Source organism: Sceloporus occidentalis, unplaced genomic scaffold (genome assembly GCF_023333645.1).
Source record: "Sceloporus occidentalis isolate IW3139 unplaced genomic scaffold, rSceOcc1.0.p SCAF_28, whole genome shotgun sequence".
NCBI lineage: Eukaryota > Metazoa > Chordata > Lepidosauria > Squamata > Phrynosomatidae > Sceloporus > Sceloporus occidentalis.
In genome coordinates this window covers 6,301,437-6,323,946 of record NW_028317008.1, presented here as the reverse complement: position 1 = coordinate 6,323,946, position 22,510 = coordinate 6,301,437, and the positions used below count along the sequence as shown (strand labels likewise).

At 39.1% G+C, this 22,510-nt stretch overlaps 1 protein-coding gene across 1 annotated transcript in view; it reads right to left on the bottom strand.

Moving 5' to 3' along the window:
* Window positions 1–22,284, bottom strand: part of LOC149299747 (WASH complex subunit 4-like) — a 30,189-nt gene extending 7,905 nt beyond the window's left edge. Inside the window, exons 1-20 of the mRNA XM_089486034.1 lie at window positions 22,218–22,284; window positions 14,680–14,819; window positions 10,080–10,133; window positions 9,200–9,265; window positions 8,451–8,496; window positions 8,176–8,243; window positions 6,626–6,708; window positions 5,948–5,990; window positions 5,415–5,518; window positions 4,543–4,663; window positions 3,856–3,979; window positions 3,639–3,766; window positions 3,019–3,179; window positions 2,724–2,850; window positions 2,423–2,548; window positions 2,226–2,333; window positions 1,487–1,633; window positions 1,265–1,344; window positions 1,080–1,185; window positions 394–510 (exon numbers count right to left, since the gene is read on the bottom strand). Of these exons, the coding sequence (XP_089342160.1) occupies window positions 394–510; window positions 1,080–1,185; window positions 1,265–1,344; window positions 1,487–1,633; window positions 2,226–2,333; window positions 2,423–2,548; window positions 2,724–2,850; window positions 3,019–3,179; window positions 3,639–3,766; window positions 3,856–3,979; window positions 4,543–4,663; window positions 5,415–5,518; window positions 5,948–5,990; window positions 6,626–6,708; window positions 8,176–8,243; window positions 8,451–8,496; window positions 9,200–9,265; window positions 10,080–10,133; window positions 14,680–14,819; window positions 22,218–22,284 (2,016 nt within the window). The remainder of the gene's footprint in view (window positions 1–393; window positions 511–1,079; window positions 1,186–1,264; window positions 1,345–1,486; window positions 1,634–2,225; window positions 2,334–2,422; window positions 2,549–2,723; window positions 2,851–3,018; window positions 3,180–3,638; window positions 3,767–3,855; window positions 3,980–4,542; window positions 4,664–5,414; window positions 5,519–5,947; window positions 5,991–6,625; window positions 6,709–8,175; window positions 8,244–8,450; window positions 8,497–9,199; window positions 9,266–10,079; window positions 10,134–14,679; window positions 14,820–22,217) is intronic.
* Window positions 22,285–22,510: the final 226 nt, after the last annotated feature.

Genomic DNA, 22,510 nt, shown 5'->3' with positions numbered 1-22,510 from the left:
GACATCTAAACAAAATGTAGATGTGGAAAAGCAATAATATATTTTCTGTTATTTCTATAAATATACCCGGAAAAAGGAACTTTTCACAAGTTAATAAAAGTTGCTTGGTCTATAGCAGCTGATTTTGCAGGCAGGGTTCTCTCAGACAAGCAAGAGATCAGCAGTGTGTGCTTCATAAACTGTTCTCAACAAAATATCATCTATGTGGTTCCTTATATGTTTCAACAAGCTTTGTACCGATTGCTGCAATACACTACAAAAGAAGTGCAATAAATCAATAGAAACGGTTCTAGAAATAATAGTCTTCTGTTTGGTGTGATATATATATATATATATATACGCGAGAGAGCGTGAAAGAGACGCACATACACAAACCTATCTTTACAAGCTTACCTCTGTCAAAATGTCCATAATTTCCTTGTTGTAGCACTGCAGTAAGAGCTCGCAGGACTCCAGGTGCCTGGCGTACTTCATAGCAGGGACACAGCTCCACAATGCACTGAACATGTACTGAATGCAAACAAAAAGAGATGAAAATATCCATCCATATGCTTACTTCCCACACTCAGAATAACGGGTTCTGGGAATGAACCCAGTCAATCATACGAACCGGGGAGCACACAAGCTGCAGTATACGTCGATTGCAGGCAAGTAAGCACACCAGACTTGGTTTAAAAAACAAAGGTTGTCATACAGGCAGAAAAGGCCCACAGAGCCCCATATGAAGCAGGAGAAAACCACAAACCACAAACAGACACAGCCTTAATCTATGCAAATCCTACAATGAAGTATTATTTTTTTTTTACGAAACCTGCCATGTGGACGCCGCCATTGTACATGCAGGAAGTAAAAGGTACATTTATATTTATGGTTTCCTGTGTTTGTGAGGTCGTTGTTTAGTATACAAAAATGAGTACAATATATTGCTCTTTTAAAATTAGCAATGCCTCAGTATTCATTGTAACTTTCCTCATCGGAAAGGACTAAACACAAAACTATTGAAATATATGGTGTATAAATATTCCCACTGGCAATAGTGTAAATAAGCCTCATTAATATGTAATAGAGCTCTATCTTACATGTAATCTAGATGCATCCACAGGATTTTCGTACACATCGTCCAGATAAATGGGGAATACCGCTCGATGCCAATACAGGAAGCAGCAGTCACACTGCGTCCTCACTCTAGAATGAAAAGCAAGGTGTTTTAAAGGCGAGGTATGAAAGATCTAAGCACATACAAAATAAAGATCTGGAACTTTACCTTTCCCTTAATTCACTTATCAAGTCCAGTTTCTTCAAAACAAGAAGCAGAGGGAGAAGTTCTTCATCCTTAAAGGTTTTCTGTACATCAAAAGACATTTCTTTATATAAGCAGACCAAGATCTTATTTGGCATGTTCTCCCTTTTGACTATTAAAAGGTATGGTTTTAGGAGAGCAGGTCACAGTATCTTAAACGCCCTCTACCGTGGTGAAGAGACTTACCATTTGTGTCCCCACACTTAATGCCAGAGCTACAATAAGTCTCCGTTGTCTAGTGCTTGGTCCATTAAGGGTATTCTCCGCCAAGACAAGGGCCGACAGGACATCCAACCGCTGCTCGCTGTATTTCTTGTCTGATATTACTCGTTTCTGCGTTTGTACGAGGTAGAAGAGCAGTTTACTCCCCCTCGCCTGATTTTCTACAACATTCCCACATTTTAGCACTGTTTATAAGTCTTTTCATCCCAAAACACTAGGATAATTGTTGTGCCGGGACACGACACATGTGAAAGTTAACAATGCAAGGGAACTGACCAGACATCAAACTACATCTACAATGTTAAACGTGTGTGTCTGTGTTTAAGGGTATGCTTAATAGTCATTCCTACACAGATCATTTATTAAACCACAATAAAGGAAAGGAAAGATCGACTTTGCAAATGTGATCTATTTAAAGAATAACCCTTGGGAAGCTTTTGCTCAGAAATCAATTCACGTGAAAAAAAAGCAATCCTCTTAAAAACTAGGCATTCTTTTCTGTTACGGTCAGGAATAAATGTGTACTCACTTGATCATATATAGGTTTACAAAGATCATGAACAAAAATATTGGCTGTGTATAGTTAACCTAAACGCAGCTACACCAATAAGAGTACTTCTACAAAAGCAGGAGGACTGCATGTTCTATCCAACATATGTCATTTAATGGTTAGAAGCTTAACACACATTGCACAGGTCCATACCTTGCCCACAGCGATGGCATTAAGAGCTTGATGCTGTAGGTGTTGAGTGATATGGGACACAGAGTCTGCAACAGCCATACTTCTTCTGTGGAAAGTGTGCTCGATTGCCTGTAAGTGCACCCGTAAGCAAAAATAATAACACAAAGAAATCACAGGAGTATCCGCTTATAACGCTACACGTGCTCTGTGTCAATTACCTTGAGAAGTTCTACAAGTCTACATAGTGCTTTCACGGACGTTTTGGTCATAGGTTTCTGCATAGACATATACAAGTTCATAGTTGTTTTGATGATGTTGCTAAGGCCGCATGCATACAGAAAGCCCTAGAAAAAGAAAATAAACACGTGTCAACAAATGTGGCATTTCTGGCAAGATGCATTTCTGAACGCAATTCATTTTAATTCATTTTTGTCAACTTTTTTCTCTTCAAAACAATTGATCTCACATATAAAAAGTGAAAATCAATTCGCATCAGATTTTAGACTGTGAAGTTATTACCTGTACAAACATATTACATCTGTTGGTCAAGTCCTCAGCAAATTTGTCCATTTTTGGCTCCTTTGCCAAAATAGATTCCATTTTCATCATCCAGGAGCTGACAAACACGTAGTATGACTGGACATCTCTTGGAGAAATCCCACAACAGGAAATTAGTGAAAAACTACATAACATTTTTAATACTAGACGGAATATATATATATATATTGATTGTATATCTATATTTATTGTATTATCCAGTCTTGCCACCAGTACTATACACATAATGGGAGCACACAATCTGGCATGAACTCACTTGGTTAAGGACTGAGCCCGAGTCTGTAGGTAGCCTTCCCTTTGTGCTTTAATGGAATGTAAACTCTTCCGGTCCATAAGTTTGGCAGCAGCTGGGACTTTCTGGTTGAGGAAATTGTCAGCGTACCATATGATGTTGGCTGTTAAAGTGATTGCCGGCACCTACAGCCAAGTAAAACTGGTATTATTAAACCTTTAAGGCCAAAAGATTTTTCCACTTAAAGACAAAAGCATTTTTGTTGTCTTCGTTCAGTCCTAAATTCCCACTCTCACATTTAGTGTACTCACAAATTATATATAGCCTTTTTTTTTTTTTTTAAAGCATTTCTTTCAAAAACGTACCAATAAATATATAAATTATAGTTTTGTGCGATTTTGTTTCATTATTGTATTATAAATGCATATGGCTAATGCAAATGAAAAAAATGTTCATTTACTTGACTTACACCTAGGATTTCAACCAATTTCAACAAATTAAAGGGCACATATGAAACAATGCACATTGTAATTTCCAAAGAAATAAAAAATGATTTTTGAGTTGGATTTTGGAACATAAGCAAACCCTTATAACATTATTCCCATGGTTTATACCCAATTGTGAAAATGTTTTATCAACAGTACCTTTTTACAGACATCCAATAGAGATCTGTACAATTTCTTGTCCACGGTGCGAAAGATCTGGAAGTAAAGGACGAAAAGTCCACACAGTCCCACATATCGCTCCCGCTGGTCTATCTCAGAAGCTTCACCTTTATTTTGGGAGTGAGAGGCATCAGTGTATCACATCACATTAATAAACTATAAATCTGTTCAATTGCTTGTGGAAAAAAGGGCTTACCAAGTTTAAATTCTACATTTGAAAATATTGTTCGGATATTATGTGCAAACTCTTCTGCAAACGCCCCATTCTTGGATACAGATGGACCACCATTGGAGGAGTCAAACTGCTGCTCAACACAGCCCTGTGTTATAAGACAACCAAATTTAAAAGAAAAAACACACACACACACACACACAACAAATCACACAATGCCACAAACATTTAGGTCTATTATTTTTTTCTGCACATTCATTCTAGTGCGCGCTGCTTCACTATGTAGAACCATACTGAAGCGGCGCACATTTAGTTTTAAGTTTAGTTTCTAGCACACAGGGGGACTGTAACACGGTGCTATTGCACCAATACAATCACCTGCCATGCAGAAGTAAACTTATCTCCTGATAAATGCTATAGTTACTACTGGTCAGCTAAAGTACAAGGTTGGTGAATGCTCCTGGGTAGGGTATAACCAGATCCCCCATGTTGATTTCAATGGCAGCACCAGGGACTGATAGGATGCTTCAATCTAATCGGACCTTTAACAATGATTGCATAGTGCTTGTGGTTGCTAGCTTCCCTGCAGTACTTACCTAGTTCTGGATTGCAAATTGCTAAATGAGCGAGAATCCAGCCTCTAACTAGGAAAATCTATCCCAGATCTCTTTTGGTTCTCCGCTCAGCAATGAATTATTGCTTCAAAATTACCTGAAACAGCGTGCCATCAAGCAACTGGCTCTCCAACTTCATCATCAGCTTCTCGAAAGGTTTTAGTTTATCTTCTTGGATCCCAAACTTTACAGGGTTATGATGAACGGATTTTAGCAACCTGTAAATAAACATATTAAGCAGCACTATGAAAAGGAATATACAAAAGTTATAAAGCTTATCCAGCTAGTAGAAGCACTTTATTCCTGTCAGTGGATAGAACTTCTACTATAAGCTTAAACAAGAAAAAGCATTCACTGATGTACTAAAAGTATAAGGCTTGAATAGACTAAACAATGGCATTCTGTCATGGCCCTAAAGTGGCCCTGTTATCTTAACTGTATCGGGCATCTGTGTATGATTGGAAAATCTATAGCAGTCTACTTGAGTCTAATAAGTAAGTAAGGACAGATGACAAACAGAAAGACTGATTTCCAATACACCCAACATTTAGTGGACTAGGTACTTTTTGCTGCCGGCTAGAAGACATTTTGGCCAGCACTCCTACGCATGTTAAGCAATTCAATGATGGGTAGTCTAGGCTTGGTACCTTACAATCTGTGAGAAGGGCTGAGTCAGCCCCATCGTCTCTTTATTAAATATATTAAAAACGTGGTCATTTACTATATTACAAAATATATTTGATTAAAAAAAAATAGAAAAAACAATTTGCGGTATGTACTTTCATATTATAATAGGGGCATAGCTCAAGAGCTATTAATCAGCAAATCAGCTAACTAGTAACTGGTGTAAAATGGAAACCATGATATTGTCAAACCTAACCATTACGATGTTGCAATTAAATTGTAATTTCCAATATACAGCATCATTTTATAACATTAACAAAGAATTAAGCTCAAGTGCAATCTAACCTTTTATACATGGTCCAGTGATCCTTCAGCACAGAGTGGTTTTCAATGATCTCATCCAGGGTCAACAGAACAGTCAGCAGCTCTCCGAGGTGCTCATACATTGTCTGAATAAATTGTGTATGGTTCATTTTAGAAGTATAAAGCTATCACAAAACCAAGAGATGCTGGCTAAACACAGTGATGCATTTTTAATTCAACATGTAGGTTAATGAAACAGACCAAGGGGTTTTAATCAATATTAATACAATAAAAAGAAGCACATAATGTGACAGTGGCTAAGAACCACTCAGCCAACTAGTCTGCCTGTTTCTCCTGCTGTAAAGAGTCAAACCTTAAATCGCTCCTTGGTCGTCACATCCATGTGAGCTTTATGCCTATCCCATGTTTATATTTTCACCCACTAAGTAAAGTAAGGAACACAACTGTTTTTTGTAATCCAAAAATTAAATAACTAAAAGGGTAATTGTTTTGTATGTAGACTTTCCCTATAGTAGTTAAAGTACACTGTCCATGTGAAAATGAGGTGTTCTTACCAGAAAATGAACTCCTGTGGTTTCTATAATTTTGGGTTCAGTTCTGTAAAAGTAAAATTGCAGATAATTAGCATGCGTCCATTGCAATAAAGTGGGATACACGACGTTTACGTAATGTCCACATGTCACCCAGATGCCTTGAAGTACTCCTTCAAACACATGTTGGAAATAATTATATTTACTGCTACCAAAGCTGATAGTTTCTGGTATATTACGATGTATGTAAAGGCAAATGGATAGCTAAGGTGACAAAGCAACCTTTTCAAGCAGACCCCAGATGAAGAAGCTTGATATAAGTGCAGTAGTCGGAGACCAACTGATATACACAAAGCAAAGTTATACTACACTGTTAGACGCTATAAAAATCAATGGTCCCATCCTAACATACAATATCCTAATGCCCTCCAGTTCAACTGATGTGGTCTGAAAGGGAGGGAGCCAGACAGCTATCCTCTACCAAAAAGGTACGTGCTGGTGGAGATAGCATACGTTACTAGCTACTACCAGGATGAGAACAACTAGCACCTAGTGCCCTTAATCCAATTCCCTGCTGGCTTTAGAGATTCCCTGGTTCCACATCGCATTTCACTAGTGGGCTCTATAAAAGAGTAGGGCTCCAATCATCCCCATTTCTTATTAGGTGGTAAGTTTATTCTAGTCTATAAAGTTAGGCATTACCTGCTGCTTGTGTACAAGGCTGCTAGCTGATGAACAACATTCGTAGCTACTTCATAACACCGGGTAACGAAACACGAGAGTTCCTGTAAGAAATCAACGGATTACAGACAAGGGGTGAGAAAATATGACCAACCTTGACTTCCCTGCAGATCAAACAGATTTAGCTCATGGCTATATCATTAGTTCTGCGGCTAGCAAAGCCGACATAAGTGTCCATTCCAGATACTGATCATTTTAATAAAATAAGATTAGGCTTGGAGATTATCAAGTAACCAGGAGTGATAACGTGGGCAACCCTTGTTAAATAATAATCTCCCGTTAAACTACAGCATCAGGCCAAAGCTACAGGTAAAATTTGGCTGTAGCTTTGAGAGGCCTGTGCCCGTATCTACGTATATGTTTTGAGAAGATATCCTAGATGTCTCATCTGTGATTCCCAAGCTGAAAGCTGCTCCAAAGGCCCTTTCTAGAAACGTGAGCGTGTCTGTGTGCTCAACATTGGATTTAACACAGGCCGGCCTGCAAGATGAAGATATGTTTCTTCACATTAATAGCTTGTGCATAATTTGCATTGGTAAAGTGGATTACTTTTAAACCTTAAAACAAGTTAAAATCCTGTCCCGTTTCCTAGCTGTGTCAGCTGTGTTCACACACAACCAGTCGATAAAACCAACACTGTCTACCAGTATCAATGCCATTCATTTTTTATGCTCCCATCATAAAAGGCTTTCTTTTGGATGCGCAATGAATGATAACTAGACCTAAATATTCTATTTGTTGTTATGACGCCAAGGTGACTTCAGAACGGGAATGATTTTTTCCCACTCCCAATATTGGGGCTGCAGCTATCAAACAAAATTAAGAAGGAACATCACAGAAACGCATAGGAGAAATACCTACAAATATCAATTGGTGTGGACTATAAAAGCATGACACGTACAGCGGATCATGACAACACAAAACACATTTAACACAGTTGCCCCAATAAGTATGAAATGCTGTCATATTTATGTCCCTATGCCACATAAATAGATGGTAATGTTTGCTGAGGATGCCTGTGAGACTCAAATGTATTCATATTTTTTCATGCAATATGTTACAATCTGTCCTTAAATGAAAACTCCAGCCACCATATGCACTTTATGCATAGATAGATGAAAGCTCCTTTTGTTTTTGTGGCCCGTTTGAAAATACGTGGCCAAACACATAATATATTTAGTAGATGGTTTCAAAGATAAGCCTATAGCTACAAAAATGGAATTCAGACTTTACCAGTCCTTTAAAAGAGGGGGGCATATAAACAAGAGGTTTAATTGCAGATATGACGTTGACCGTTGCTTGCAGTTTAAACATTATTATTGCTAACTCTCACCATCTAATTACCCAAAAGAAAACACAATATTATCACAAGACTAAGAATCAACTAGACGTTTTAAAGATATATTTTTTCATCAAAAAGTAATTTTGGTGAGGAAAGCCAGGAACAAACATCCATCTGAATTTACATGACAAATGGGAATGAAATGGATTATACGTGAAGGGAGGTTTACCTGTAAGAATGAAACAAACCTTCCCATTTGTATCTGGGAATCACCCTCCGGAACACTGGAATCAGCAGCTTTGGAAAGAAAATAGCTTGCATTAGAACTACTTTTTTTCCTGAGTGTGAAATGGGCCCCTAAGTTTTAGTGCCATCTCTTGCCAGGGATGGTCCTGTATAATGTGTATTGCCGTATGTGATATATTCTTCTACTCCCCACAACCCATCTGAGTTATTAATAAATGCCTGTAGTAACTATAAAAGAGTTTATGAAAGACAACTTACCACCTTCTCCATAAAATAAAAGGCCATTATAAAACTTGGATTCCGCCTGGAACAAGACAGGAAAATAAACATTATGAAATGCAGTAAATTAATTCATATACATTACACACACACACGAGTTCACTCCTGGGAAGACTGGCATCTTTCTCACTATAGAATGATGGAAACATTTGGAAATGGCCTTATAACCCTTTCCAGAAAGGCAGCAACAATTTCTTCTCTAAGATTGCTGATGTCTTTCCTCCTTGTCACCTGAATGCTCAAGACCAGCAAAGTGCTAAAACTTCGGCTTTTATAGAGGTGGTTACACTTGCTGATGATCAAGGGTATTTGATTAGCAGCACCTGTCTGCTACTTAGCATCTTAATTCCTATGGAAGAAGTAAGGTGTACTCAGTTTTTGAAACATAGCTTCTCCATTTTGGCTTTATTTTTGTAGAATAAATCATGACACGCTGTAACATGTCATGTGTTGTTCATCTTAAGTTGTATTTACCAAATTTTTAGACCTGCTAAGGAACAGATGATTCTTATGTCCTGATGTAAGACTATAGAATTCAAAGGAAGTGTACTTTTGTTTTCACACGACTGTGAATATTGTGTGTGTGTATATATATATATATATATATATATATAAAAAAACACACACATATACATACATATATATACACACACACACACACACTTTTGCTTTATATAAAAAAAAAAAAAGGAAGGAAACTAAAATCTAGGACAAATTGAAATTCTTACCTCATACTTAAGCTTCTTAATTTCACAACACAAGGCTGCGTACACTGTTATGACTTTATTTAAAACCTGTAGGGGAAAAAAGAGCAGCGTTAACAGTAATCCATAAGTATGACACCACACTGAATGTATTTGTGGAAAAACTCCTACAGAAAGCAGAACAAAGAAAAATGGAATATAGAAAGCATTTAGTGAAGAAAAATATACTTTCTCCTCATTTCAAAATGTTTACTGGAGCATTGCTTAATTAATATGTAAATGTTTGAAAAAACCATTAGCAGTATTTACTTTCTCCTACATCTTACATGCTGTGAAACTACTTTTACAGGGAAATAATTTTACATAAAATATTGTATTTTTCATAATGAATAACAAATGTGTTACTGTATCAAATAAAAACAAAAAACATAAGGTGTTAGGTATTACTAACACCATTGGGAGCATAGAATCGCTGAAAAAAATGTAAGTGCGGTAAGCAGACTAAGCATGTTACTGGGGGAAAGGAAAGAAAGCGGTTTTGAGATGGTAAGTCAATGACGTTAAAAAAATAAATAAAAAATAAAATAAAAAGACAACAGAGTCACAAGGATACTTGCTAACATTACAAAATTACTACTCAATGTATTTTAAAAAGAGGGGGCTGTAAATAGCCTACTTGAATTCTTAAAGAATTCTTAAAGCCTCAAGTTTGTATGTACAAATGTTTGAAGCAGCCAGTAAACAAGCCATTAATACAAAAAAAAACAACAAAACAGAATCCAAAGCACCCCAGCGCAAGAATAACACGCTCTATTGTCTTTGTAATACAACTTTATACCTGGTGGAGCTATGAGCACGTCATCTCAGAAGAATAGCAAAGGCTTAAGAATGTTTGCGAAAGTACCTTGTTCTCTGTCCGGATGAGCTCCAAAAGAGTAGACTGTTCGTACGGGACAAGCTAAAACATGGATAAGAAGACATGTTTATTTCCATAAGATAATCATTTTATTTAGCACCATCATATTCTGCAGCAATGTACAATGGGTAAACACGACATGACAAAGAGCATAACAATTTGGTTTTACAGAAACAAGAGGTAAGGGGGGTTCTGCTCAGGCGAGCTTACAATCTAGAAGGGGGAAATGTCCAAAGTATTTTTCTTTGACAATTAAATGTTATATAGCATAAAGTAAAATGCCTAACAGCAACTGCTACAGTCTATAAAAACATATCACGAATAGGAAGTTTAATGCATATGATAGCTAAGAGGTCCCTTTAAATTTTTGGCTTGGCGAAAACTCATGGTAGGGGGTCTAACAAAAGAGAGTTTTGCGACAAAAACATTTTCCCTAAAGTGGTTAAATGAAGGCAACGTACTTTCCTATGCATTTAGTATTCACAGGGATGCCTGGGACACCAGAGAGTCCATTTAAAATAAGTTTAAGTTTTCCCTTTCAACTACACTTGTAACAGCCAGACATCAGCGATGAGTTACTGCGAGCTCAACTAGCCGAGACAGATCAGAAAAGGGAGTATGATCATTCCAACCGTGACCTGACCTCCAGAACCTTCAAGTTTGGAAAGACAACAATGAGCCTGAGATACATCACATGGTGCCAACCGCATATCAGAAGACAAGGCACATGGGTCAAGTGTGGGATTATTTGTTGAACGTCAAGATACTTGGAAGGCATAGTCTTACTGCATCTAGTCATTGACAAAGAGGTAACAGAGCCCCCCTGACTTGTTCATGTGTAAATTTTTTCAGAGATATTTATTTGACTGGTGCTGCATATGAGCTTAGAAGTTTTATAACTGCCAGGTGATGGGATAAAACCAGGAAATTACCGTATTTGTTCGATTATAAGACGAGGTTTTTTCCAGACCTCATTCTGCTGGGGCCGTTCTGCTTACCGGGCTTTGGTCGCGAGCAGCGTCGCTGCTACTTGCAGCAGGAGAACAGGAAGCTTGCACAGTCCTCACATAACGCTACCTCCCCCCTACTTCCTCTGGGGGCGGGGCCAGAGAAGTTGCTCGCACAGCTGGGCACCTGCAGAAGTCTGCGAGTGGGAGATCTGCAGTTCAGGTAAGGTGGTTGGGGAGGGTTTTTGAGTATGTGTGATTAATGGAATGAATGAGTATTTAAATGTTTGTGAATGAGTGTGTGTGTGATAGCATGGATGTGTAAGGGGGGTGGTGGTGGTAGCAGGGCATAGGGAGGCTGTAATCACACTACTATCATCCCCAGGTTCCAGCATGTACTGGCTGCCTTGGCTTGATAGGAGTGTGATTCCTGTTAGCATATATATATATATATATATATATATATATATCTCTCCAGAAATGCATTTTAACCCCCTATATGCCAGAGTGGCATATAGGGGTATAAGGCATATCATGGGGCAGAGGGGCATATAGGGGGTTAAAAGGCACATCATGGGGCAGAGTGGCAAATAGGGGGTTTAAGGCATTTCTGGGGGCAGAGTGGCAAGCCTGGGGGCAGATGTGCATAACTGGGGGGGCAGGTTGGCAAATAAAAGGAAATAAAATATATATATATATATATATATATATATATATATATATATATATATTTCTCAATCATAGCTTTTATTAAATAAGAAAAAATAGTTTACATGAATTAAGATTTACTAGTAAAACTTTTTTTCCTATAGGGTAGTCTTATATTCAGGCTTTTTGTTTTTTTCCTAAATTAATATTTTGATTTTGGGGGGTCGTCTTATAATCGAGCAAATACGGTACATTCCAAAAAAAAGACACACAACTGAAGACACATCCAGATATCAATTGGTTAAATAAAAAGGGCAGAATATGGACACTGAACAACAATACTATACAGAAACTTTGGAGTAAAGTTTATTTAAATATATTGCGATCATCCAAAGTATTTATATACACATGTGACTAGAGGCTAGGCATAGATCAGAAAGGCCGCATCAAATACATTTTAAAGAATATGGTGATCGCTATTGTTCTATGGTTTGCAGAGAGGAAGAAAAGTTCACAAACATACAAGTGGTCATTACGGGAATGCCCTGCTTCTGACAAAGCATGTTCCCACCGACACAGGATATACAGCAGAGGATGCTGACTTAACAAACGTTATAGATGTCAGGCGTCAGATGACAGAGGTTATTATGAAAAACATGTTTTCTGAAGGTCCAAGTAAGTGTGCAGAGACTGACTCGGGAAATGGGACCAAATGGAACTTGATACCAGGCTGGCACATGTAATAATGCTATAGTCACGCGGTCAGTTTATGAGTTATAAAGCCGGTTATAATCGTAAAAAAGAGTTTAACATATAAATTGTCATTAACGGATAATACATTCCATAGTCTATGGTGTCTACCAGAGGCTTTACCTCTAGCTGTTTTAGAGAGCTAAAACATGAAATAGTAAGGAAGCACTGTTCCCTTCATAGATATTTGCAGAAAAACAAAAATCAATGGTGTGGAATTTTTGGCTCACTTGGGGAATTTTAGATTAGTAGTAAAAAGGTGGCACCCTAGTCCTTTTCTCCCGATGACCTCTCACTAGATCCTACCATAACAGTTTGCCACCAAAGTCACAAGGGTCTGCTTGAGTAAGAGGAGCAATGCTAAGCTAGTACATCAAGACAAGAAGCCATGTAGCTCACAACTGAAATTTGATGGAAGTCATGCCCCTGTCTAGTGTAATCTCAAAGTAAGATTGACCACGCCATTCTCTTTATGGCCCTAGGTTAGGGTCAGAGGAAGGGAGACTGTTTCATGTAACAGTCATGTCCATAACAGAGACAACAGTTTATTAAATCAGGCACCATTCATGCCTTACTAAAGATGATTGAGCAGATCCTTAAAACTTGAGCTTATTAATATACAAACATCAACATTGTTGCATGATGTCTATTGTTGTCTATTGTTATTGTGCACAATTAAGAAAACACAACTACACCTATATGGGTTCTAACTAGGACTGCAACAACTAATCGATAATGAAAATCGTTGCCAACGAATTTCATTATCGATTAGTTGAATCGATTTTTATCGATTAGAAAATGAGGGTTTTTTCAGAGCAAACGCTGTGAAAAATACCCCTCCTTATATAATGCGTTTCAGTGACTCACAGCAGCAACTCCTACTTACCAGTCCCTCCCTGTAATCACCGTGACAACTGGCCCCGCCCCCTTCCTTCTCCAAGAACCACATGGCTGTGACACTCGTCTAACTAAGTATAAAATTAATATTTGGGCTGCTGAAAGTTAGGGGAGTTGGGGGTTAATTAAGGGGCAGTTATGGTTAATGGGGTGTGTAGGGTTAATTTAGGGGCAGTTATGGTTAATGGGGTGTTTAGGGTTAATATAGGGGCAGCTATGGTTAATGGGGTGTTTAGGTTAATTTAGGGGATGCTGTGGTTGATGGGGTCTTTAGGGTTAATTTAGGAGATGCTATGGTTAATGGGATGTCTAGGGTTAATTTGGGGCAGTTGTGGTTAATGGTGTGTTTAGGGTTAATTTAGGGGTAGTTATGGTTAATGGGGTGTTTAGGGTTAATTTAATGATGAGGACTGAGGGTTAATTTAATTAATTTAATAAAGTTAACTTAAGGTGCAGTTAGAGGTAAAGGGGGGGGCAAACTAAGGAGAATCTAAATCCTGGGGGCAGTGAAGATTAACCCTGTATTTATTTATAAAAGTATGGTGTCAGTGTGCTGTGAACGGGTCTGTGACTCTATGAGGGGACTATGAGATATCTGGGGGGTATAAGGCATATCTGGGGAGGATGGAGAGACATATCTGGGGGTATAAGGCATATACGGTATATATAAGGCATATGTGGGGAGGGCAGTGTGGCATGTCTGGGGAGGCAGTGTGGCATGTCTGGGGAGGCAGTGTGGCATGTCTGGGGAGGATTGAGTGGTATATCAGGGGCCACAGTGAGATATGTGGGGGTAGAGGGGAGTGGCATGTCTGGGAGGCAGCGTGGCAAGCTCAAATGTGCATAAATGGGGGGGGGGGCTGGTTGGGAAATAAAGACAAGAAATGCATTTTATCAAAGTTTCTTTATTCTGCTGTTTGTATTTAACATCATTTGTTTATTAAATTATTTTAAATAAATAAAAAAATTTACATTCATTTTTTTTTATCCGATTAATCGAAAAAATAATCGGCCAACTAATCGATTATGAAAATAATCGTTAGTTGCAGCCCTAGTTCTAACTCCCGACTATATTAAAAATAAGTATTTCTAGATAACTGCAATATAAACTGACTTTTTCACCTAATAAACATATAAAGCTTTAATTTTTTTTTTTTTTTACAAAGTCACCAAGCCATGAGATTCAATTTTTTTTATACACATATTTATACATGTAGAAATTCTCCAAGACTAACAAGGAGTTGCAGCCCCCCCCCCCAAACAGTGCAGTGTAGTAATGACAGTTCTAAATGGGGTGTTATTTATTGGACGCAAATCACTTTTGCGTAATATTAAGGAACACAAACCTTTAAGGCAATTGGATCCAGACTGAAATCCCAAACATCCCCGATAGAATCATCCAAAGCATCTTCAATTCTCCGAAGCTGAGAGCTGTACTCTTCAAGAAACTTGCCATAGTTTTTCAGCTGGACCTCGGCATGGATTTCTGGAATAATAAAACAGTCTGCTTATAGAAAGCTGCAGCAAGTAGAAGAGTCAATATACTCTTGGATCCTCATTCGTATTTCCCATGTACATTTTAATGGTGTTGTCCCACCTATTGAGCTGAATATATATATAGGGCTGCAACTAACGATTATTTTCCTAATCGATTAGTTGTCCGATTATTTTTTCGATCAATCGATTAATCGGGTAAAAAATAAAACCAATATGCAAATTTTTCATTTATTTAAAATAAAAAAACGTATAATTTACAATGGCATTTCATGATTTGCCTTCTTATTTTACTGACATAATAATTAAAGCTATACTTTAACAAGAACCCAAAAAATACCAAAAAAAGCTTTACTAGTAAATATTCATGTAAACTATTTTTGCCCAGTTATGCACATCTCACCCCCAGCTTGCCTCTCTGTCCCAGAAATGCCTTATACCCCTATATGCCACTCTGTCCCCTAATATGCCTTATAGCCCCATATATGCCACAGTGCCACCATGCCCCCTGATATGCATTTTACCCTTGATATGCCACCATGCCCCCTGATATGCCTTTTACCCCTATATGCCACTGAGATGCCACTGTGCCCCCTGGTACGCCTTATAGCCCCTTTATGCCACTGTGCCCCCTGATACGCCTTATAGCCCCTTTATGCCACTGTCCCCTCTGATACCACTGTGCCCCCTGATATGTCTTATGCCCCCACGATATAAGAAAAACTGACATCGCTTAAATAGGTTTTTTATATTTATTAAATATAGACCAAAAAAAAATACACAATACAATATAAATATATATAAATATATGGAAAATATAAACAATAAATCAAATATTACAGACATCAAAAAATAACACACAAATTAAAGAATGCATATAATTAATAGATCCCACAAAAATTCTACCTGCCCTACCAAGGGTTAATATATCAACAGAAGAAACACAGGGCAAATGAGCATAAAAATAAAGATAATACTTACCCAGTGCTGCTTACTTGTCCTGTTTTTCTTCTGTTGATATATTAACCCCTGGTGGGGCAGGTGGAAGTGGCAGTGAGATGAAGTAGCGGAGGTTGCGCACATCGCGCACTAAATTCCAAATCCCCTGCAGCGCTACACGGGACCTGGATCCTCTCCGGCAGCCGGTAGGGGTCTGTTCGATGCGCGCAGACAGCCGCTTCTCCCCTCCGCTTCCGTTGGGGCTTCCACGATGGAAGCCGCACCGGAAGTTCACCTGACGCCGGGTTCAGTAATAGAAGTCCCAGCGGAAGGGGAGGGGAGCAGCGGAAGGGGAGGGGAGAAGCAGAGGATGTCTGCGCGTTTTGCACAGACCCTCTCCGGGTGCAGAGAGGATCCAGATCTCCTGCAGCTTTGCGGGGGGTCTGGATTCTACAGTTATAATCCCATCTCTATTTGAGATCGGATTATAGAAGGGAGTTTTTCAGAGCATTTGCTCTAAAAACCATCATTTTATAAATCGATAAAAATCGATTCAACTAATCAATTATGAAAATCGTTGACAACGATTTTCATAATCGATTATTATCGATTCGTTGCTGCAGCCCTATATATATATATATATGTTTTAATTAAAAATGCAGCATTAGACACGAAGAGAACGCTTAAATGTACAATTGTCTCATTTATAGGTTTCTCTGGAACATTTAATTATCATGTTACACAAAAGCAAGGGCTAATAGGTTGTTGCCATAGAGCAGGGGCGGTCAACATGCGGCCCGCGGGCCGGAACCTCGAGGTGCGGCTCGCGTGAGATCGGCAGGCAGGATCATAAGAGCCCTGCTGCTTACTTGTGGGAGGGTCTATTCTCTGCTCCAGTCCTGCCTCCTCTGTGGGGAGAACGAGGGAGGCCACGCCCCCTGCTGAAGTCTGTGAGCGGCATCGAGAGCTGTAGAGCAGGTAAGGGGGTGGGGGAGGGTGTGTGAATGAGTATGTCTGATTGAGGGAATTAATCTGTGAATGAATGAATGTGTGTGTGTGTGATAGCATGGATGTGTAAGTGCTGGAACCTAGGCATGATGGGACTGTGATTGCTGTTAGCAATCACACTCCTATCATGCCAAGTCAGCCAGTACATGCTGAAACCTGGCTAGCTGCCCCCCTTGTGTATTGATGCTGCCAGTAGTATGGGGTCTGCACTTACAGCCACCCTGAACTAGCACGTATTGGCTGACTTGGGATGATAGGAGTGTGATTGCTAACAGCAATCACAGTCCCATCATGCCTAGGTTCCAGCATTTACTGGTTGCCTGGGTATAAAAAGAGTGTGTTTGCTGTTAGCAATCACACTCCTATCATGCCAAGTCAGCCAGTACATGCTGAAACCTGGCAAGCTGCCCCTCTTGTGTATTGAGGCTGCCAGCAGTATGGGGTCTGCACTCACAGCCACCCTGTACCAGCATGTATTGGCTGACTTGGGATGATAGGAGTGTGATTGCTAACAGCAATCTGCTAACAGCAATCACAGTCTCATCATGCATTTTTTTTGTCCAATTTTGGTGTGTTACTTTTAATAAAAGTGTGGTTACACACTAAAATTGGACAAAAAATACAATGCCCAGCCAACCAGTACATGCTGGAATCTGGGTATGCCTGAGATTGCTGTTAACAATCATAATATATAATTTTTTGTACAATTTTGGTGTGTAACTTACTTTTATTAAAAGTGTGGGGGAGGGGGCACTTTCAGTTTCGGCTAAGTGAACCCTGAATTTTTGGTTTTGGTGCATCCCTAAAATAAATAGAACTATTTTATTTTTACTTATCCAGAATCCTGAATTTGTAGGCCCAGAAATTCCAGAAATCAGTGAGAGAAAAGTAAAGGTTTTGTGTCATTTACTTTATTTTAATCTGCATATTTTATTAAAGGCCATATTTTCTCTCAGTGAAAAATGAGTGCGGCCCTCACACGCATACAATTCTGATGAAGTGGCCCACTGCAGAAAAAAACTTGGACACCCCCGCCATAGAGACTGAAAGAGCGTCTTAAAAGATTCGGAATTTTTTAATTGATTAAACCATTAAAGAAAAGACAGTTCTGCTAAGAATGATTTGCTACTAGTGTAGCTAATGTTGTGCCCAAGTGGAACAGCACTCTTAGGAAGTTCTGCATTCACATGTCAAAACTGCCAATTTCAAAGCTTTAACTTCCAAGACTATATCCAATTAAACAGCTTGTAAGCAAGGCTTTCTTTACCTTATTTATTGGTTTGGCGGAGTCAATCTGAATATGCCATACACCCACATAACAATGACGTCTGTTTATATAGGACCTGTCACGTATAGCTGAAATGTAACTATTTCAAAGAGGGTATGATAAAGCAACAATGGAATACTGGATCACTTATTGCATCCGTTGCTCCTAATCCCAGATTCATCATTCCATGCCTGCTTCAAAATCAACACCTTAAAGAACCCATCCCATTATAAAGTCAAAGGAAAAGCAACAGTAATAACCAGTTAGATAAATGAGTAGGATGCTACATATGTACTCAGATGGCACCAGTGGAGCATAAAAGGTTAACGTACAATGTAAGATTGGAAGAGTGTTCGTTTATTGGCTCAGTTCCATTATTTCATGTTCGTAATATGTCCTACCCACATACACGATTTAGTAATCAACTGATTTGTATCCGTTTGAGATGTTGTGCAAGGTTGGGAAATACATCCAGGCATGTTCGAGGTCTGCGGGTAAGAGGAAAGTTTAAATAGAAACATTGTGACGTTTGGGCTTCTTACAATTTAGTAAGGAGGACCTGTCACCCATACCTGGCTTCTAGCGGTGATAAAGAAGGCTCTGTTTTATTGACGTATTTGTTTCACTGTGATAACAATGGCCTTTGTTTCCTTTTAACCCAGATCCTGTCCTCTATAGAAGAATCCACTGAGCAAATGCGGACGTGAGCCCCAGTCTCTGAACACACATGCAAGGCTTCATATACCCGGGAAGCTATGCTACGCTTCTACCAGAAAATGTTCCCAGGAAGCATGGTGCGTTTCCAAGTAACATGATGCTCATTTTCCTATGAGAAAGGCGTCAGTAAAGCAAATAACCGTTGGCTTCACTGGTGCTAGTGTTGGGAATTGGGAATTAAAAGTGCCTATTGGCAGTCATTTGAATGTTTTCTGCAATAGTTGCCCCAAGTAGCCTCCGAGACAACGACTCTATATTAAAGTACTTTGCAACAACAGTACATTGTAACTAGAGAGCAATGATGAAATACGAGGAACCCGATTCAGTTTTCATGCTACAAGAAAGCATTTTCAACAACTCAAAAGAACCGACAGATCCAGAGTAGCAAAGTTGCTTTCAGCAACACAAACACTTCAGACACCCTTCATAGTAAATGAGAGATGTAATGCAGGGTCATTGCCTCCTTTACGAGTTTAGAAAAAAAGCCCGGTTTACTTAAGGAATGATTTTGACCAGGGACAAACCGGCAGGCGGAAGTCACCAGCAAAGCCGTTTTATCTTTATAAGTCAAAAATGTTTAATGTTGCTTAGACTGAACTATGTGTATGGTATAAAGCATTTCAATGGAAATAATACTGAAGCGTAAAGTAGTATTTCATAGTTGGAGGATTATATGTCTTCCAAGATCTGAATCAGTACGTTAGCATCTCCATCAAACAATGCACAGATGTGACAGTGCGGTCCCTTTTCACTTATTAGCAACGACAGCGCACGTTCTATTTTCTACAGGCACTAGAATACCATTCAGAGAACACTAGCTGCCCAATCTCCAACAGACTTAAAGCCAATAAAATCATCAGTAAAAAACCACATAATACTTCCCAGGTACTTTACGGACAACTTACAGTTGTGCTCATAAGGCTGCGTACCCTGGCAGAAATGATGAAATGTTGGCATTGATTTTTTTACAACATAATGACAAGAGATACAACCCAAATGGGCCCGATCAAAAGTTTACATACCCTTGAATGTTTGGCTGTGTTACAGACACAAGGTGACACACACACAGGTTAAAATGGCAATTAAAGGTTAATTTCCCACATCTGTGGCTTTTTAAATTGCAAAGGGTGTCTATATAAACAGTCAATGAGTTTGTTAGCTCTCACGTGGGTGTACTGAGCAGGCCGTGAGCCGTGGGGAGCAGAAAAGAACTGTCAAATGACCCGCGGAAGTAATATAGCCATGAAAAATTAAACAGGACTCACCAAACTTGGGATACTTTGACGTAGTGGGGGGCTAAGCAATATATGGCCACATAGTGTGACCGAATCTCCAATATTTATGCCTCAGATAGGTGTTTTTACATAGCATTTGCTGATTTGACTCTAGACCATGAAGAGCCTATGCTGTTCAGTAAATCTAAATGCTAGTTTTATAACAAATTGGTGAAATCTCTGGCAGGAACGTGGGATTATTATGATGGACTGAGACAGACCTAAGACCAAGATCAAACAGCAAAGGCCTTGTAACAGGTAATACATACTTATATATTTGCTATATTAGAAGCTGCTCAGTCTCACCTGTTACCTTGGATACTGAAGCAGACAACCATTACGCAAAACTAGGTTATCAAGGCTATTAACTATTATTGTGTACAATACTAACATTTTTGTTAAACTTACCATTTAAACGTTAACATTATCATTACCCGTAGCACACATCTGTCATCCAATGAAGATACAGTAAACTTACAAAATGGAAAATTGCCAGTATACTACAAAATTTATATATATATATATATATATATATATATATATATATATATATATATATATATATATATTATATATCTTTAGAATGTAATAGACAAAATGTTAATTTGTGTGTTCCTCAGTGGAGACAGAGGATATAGCTGTATACAAAGAATACACTGCCCTTCAACACAGTTTCTTTGATAGGCAGCCGATTGCTGCCATAGCGATTCGCTAATTCAATTCAAGTTCATTTAAAAGGCATGGGCAAATCTAAATTTATTCAGCATGACTTCTATTCACAGAACAGCAGCTGCCATGCAGGAAAAAAGTTTCGTTTTTTTAAGAAATGTAATGCTCTTTGCACTTTTGGGTGTTTAACAAGTAGTATTAACTTATGCATCTTCCATCTAAATGTGTTGTGAAGTATGAGTGCAGTGATAAGGGACATTGGCTTTCTTCATGAAAACGTTATATATACAAATAACAAAAAATAATAAAAACCTACACGAGCCATCGTCACCAATAAAAAAATCCATCATAGAAGAAAAGTGCAAAGTCCAAACCCAAGTTCTACTTCCTTACCATCTACACATAACACTGTCATCCTCCCTCTAGATTGTAAGCTCTTTATCTAACGGATCGGTTAGTCTGTCTGTTCTAGTCTTGTCATAGCCTTTGACTGTATGTACTGTAAGAAGCGCTGCGTAAACTGTTGACGCTATATAAATAAAAGATAATAATAAAGTCACATAAAGTCTAAGCAAAGCCCTGCCTGTAAACCTAAATGATCTGCATTTAAAGGGCCAGTCCAGTGTCCCAGGAAGCCCCTAAACAATGCATGTGATAATACTTTGTACGTACTTTCATATGTATTGTTCAAATCGGGGGGAAAGGAGCTTTGTCTGAGGGAGAAGCTGCAGTGCTTCCCACCCAATCCGCTGTTCCAACATCCTGTGCTATTGATTGGTTTCTTGAAGCAGCCAATCAGTGGCAAGAAAGAGCTCCCACAGAAATCAACTGAAGCACTTTCTGTGCAATGCACACAAGGATCTTAATACACCGTTGACTACACAGTTACTGGGGTATCTGAGATGACCGGTTGGAAGTAGATCACATAAAGGAGATGTGTTTGACTGAACTGGGATTAGGGAAAGGGAGAAATGCATATGGGGGATTCTGCAAGGGGGGCACCGTGTAAATTTAAAGGGACCTCTAAGCAATCATTGATGACTGGAGCGCCCCTTTTAAAATGTTGCGAGGTCACATATAACAATTTGGGTGACGTAAGGGGACACTGGCGCAGTGACTTAACAAGCAAATCCCCACAGTACAACAATCACTTTAATTCATTAGTAAACGAGATGTAACAGTCTTAGGAGGTATTAACAAGAACTCAACATTGAGATCACGCATGACAATGCCCACTTTTATGTTTCTTACATCATTACTGGAAGGTTGATTAGATATAATTGGGGTATTGCTGTTATGTCATTACCAACACTCACAGCCAGATCATGGGAATGCCACCGAGCTAAGAGTGAACATATGATGTCGCTACTTGGAATTCATGCAAATGACAAGGAACGTGCCCCTCTGTATTTTGGGGCATTATACACATATGTGACAGTATAACGCAGAGGAGCCTTCTGTCCCAGTCACACGCCCTTCTTCATTCCAAGAGCTCTCAGAACATGCCCTTACTTACTCTGGGAGCCGTCATCAAAACGATCAAATTCCCATTCCGGGGAGAGAACCTCCGTAGTCGTCGCCATCACCGATCAAACGAGTGAGGGAACACTATACCCAACCCGCCTCCCTTCCCCGTGACACTCGAGGTCACGTGACTTCCTGCCAATGCACGCCCACTACCAAGACTGAAGGGGCGACCGAGTTTGACATGTCTGATGAGTGATGTGCGCAGGCAGCCATCTTTACTGTGGGCAGCGAGGCGAACCGTGTAATATTTTCGTACGTAAGACTGGATTTTGTCAATCATTG